Raw genomic sequence first — 2079 nt, forward strand, 5'->3', positions numbered from 1 at the left:
TTACTCACTGAAGCCAGGGAATGGAATGAAAGGCAGAACATGATCATGTCACAAACTCGAAAATGATGCCGGTATTCAGATTAGGTCCGGCCTCTTTTATGCCCTTGCCCTCCTTTTCTCCCCGTCTTTATTTTAATTTTATTTTTTTTAACATGAACTGGCAGCTCAATCTTCTATTTATTTTCTTACAATCTTCTATTCTTTTCCTACTTAAGATGCATAATTTAAGGTGTGTGAGAGAGAGAATCATGTTAAATACAAATGGGATGCCAGGAAAATAGATTTCCTTGCCTGCTCTCTCCTTATTTATCTCCTTTTAATATGAATTTCCTTTGTAAAAAAAATTAATTAAAAAAATAGGCACCTACCCCTCGCCAGCCTTTAAACTATGCATTTTCTTCTTGCTGCAGGCCAAAAGCCAAAAGAGAGACTCCCATCTCTCTTAACACTCAGATCTCTCTCTCTTTCTCTGTCTCTCCCTCTCTCTCCATAGTGAAGAACCCAATTGAAGTTTATTCCATATCTTCATCAAAAGAATTGTTCTTGTTCTTTACAATGAGAGATATAGTATCTTGTTTTAGTGAAAATGCCATAGATGTGTCGCATTCTTCATGTTCTAGTTTCTCACATAATGCCTGTATCTCTCCAGGTCTAACCCCGTCTGTCCAAAACGCAGTCTCTTGTTTCTATAAGATCATCCTCTCAACTCAAAAACAACTCTTGGCCACTGTTTCTTGGTCAAAAAACCACACCAATCAAGGCCTTAGCATTAAATTTGGCAATGACCCTTCAGCTTCTTTCAAACTCGGCACTCATACCAGGTTCTTTAGAAAGCTGAAAGGCAACAAATTGATTGAATCTGACACTTCAAAGATTGAAGTCTTCTGGGATCTTTCTTCTGCTAAATATGGGTTAGGACCTGAACCTGTTGAAGGGTTTTATGTCCTGGTCATGGTTGATTCAGAAATAGGCCTGATTCTGGGTGATGTAGGAGAAGAAACTTTGACCAAGAAGTTCAAAACTAGCAGTACCTCAGTTGCTAAAGTCAGTCTAATTTCAAGGCAAGAGCATTGTTCAGGCAATACTATATATGCTACAAAGGCACAGTTTTGTGAAACAGGAATTCAACATGACATTGTGATCAAATGTAGTGGAGAAACTGAAGGCTTGAAGCATCCTGTATTATCTGTATATATTGATAAGAAGACGGTGATCCGTGTAAAGAGGCTGCAATGGAATTTTAGAGGCAACCAGACAGTTTTTCTTGATGGATTGCTTGTTGATCTGCTTTGGGATGTCCATGACTGGTTCTTTAATCCTGGTTCCGGCTATGCTGTCTTCATGTTCAGGACAAGAAGTGGCATGGATAGCAGACTCTGGTTGGAGGAGAAATTGGTGCAGAAAGAGCAAGAAAGGGTCGAATTCTCTTTGTTGATTTATGCCAGTAAGAGCCCTTGAAGAAAATTACTAACTTATTCATTTTTTTTTCCTTTGATTTTAAGTGCCATTTTTTTGTTTTCCTTTCATCTTGAAAGGCATAGATACTTGAATTCTTGTGATCATATAAGAAATAATTTTAGTTGTTCAGAAGCAGAAATGTGAAATTCTGATGTAACATTTAATTAGTTGTTGCTTGATTTATATTTCTCTGTCTCTCTTTCTCATTTTTTTTTCTGGATCATTCTGTCTTTTTTTTTCTAGGCTAGGATGAAATTGAGTTTTTTTTTTTTACCAAATTATTAGTTTGATATCAAAAATTTGAAGGGCTAGTGAGTGTGATTATTTGGCGAGGTTCAAATGAGCTAAAAGGGGAAACAAAAGATACCCTAACAAGGTTTTAGGGATTTTGAAGAGTATCAAGGAAGATTTGACAAAAGGGCCAGGGTGAGGAAGATTGTAAAGGATCACGATGAAGATTGCTTTTTTCGGCTTGAAAGGGACAAAATAAAGTTGAATATCATGACAGTGATCGCTACATTTTTACCAGTTATGGATTGTTTTTTTCATTTTTGTTTTCTTATAGTTCAAGGAAAACACCTTATGTTTTTGCTTGAAAATTTCTCCAAGGTCATTAAAAAA

General features: G+C 36.5%; 1 protein-coding gene across 1 annotated transcript; it reads left to right on the forward strand.

Annotated features, from left to right (window-relative positions):
- The first annotated feature begins 264 nt into the window (after nucleotides 1-264).
- On the forward strand, nucleotides 265-1641 carry LOC105139691 (DUF868 family protein (DUF868)). The gene has a single exon (XM_011046240.1). It carries the CDS (start codon nucleotides 556-558, stop codon nucleotides 1456-1458), a length of 903 nt encoding a protein of 300 aa, XP_011044542.1. The 5' UTR covers nucleotides 265-555; the 3' UTR covers nucleotides 1459-1641.
- The last annotated feature ends 438 nt before the right edge of the window (nucleotides 1642-2079 follow it).

This window comes from Populus euphratica, unplaced genomic scaffold (genome assembly GCF_000495115.2).
Source record: "Populus euphratica unplaced genomic scaffold, PopEup_1.0 scaffold3.1, whole genome shotgun sequence".
Lineage (NCBI taxonomy): Eukaryota > Viridiplantae > Streptophyta > Magnoliopsida > Malpighiales > Salicaceae > Populus > Populus euphratica.

What these genes read in the sequence shown, in the direction of transcription:
- LOC105139691 (XM_011046240.1), top strand. Translation starts at nt 556, where the DNA reads ATGAGAGATATAGTATCTTGTTTTAGTGAAAATGCCATAGATGTGTCG.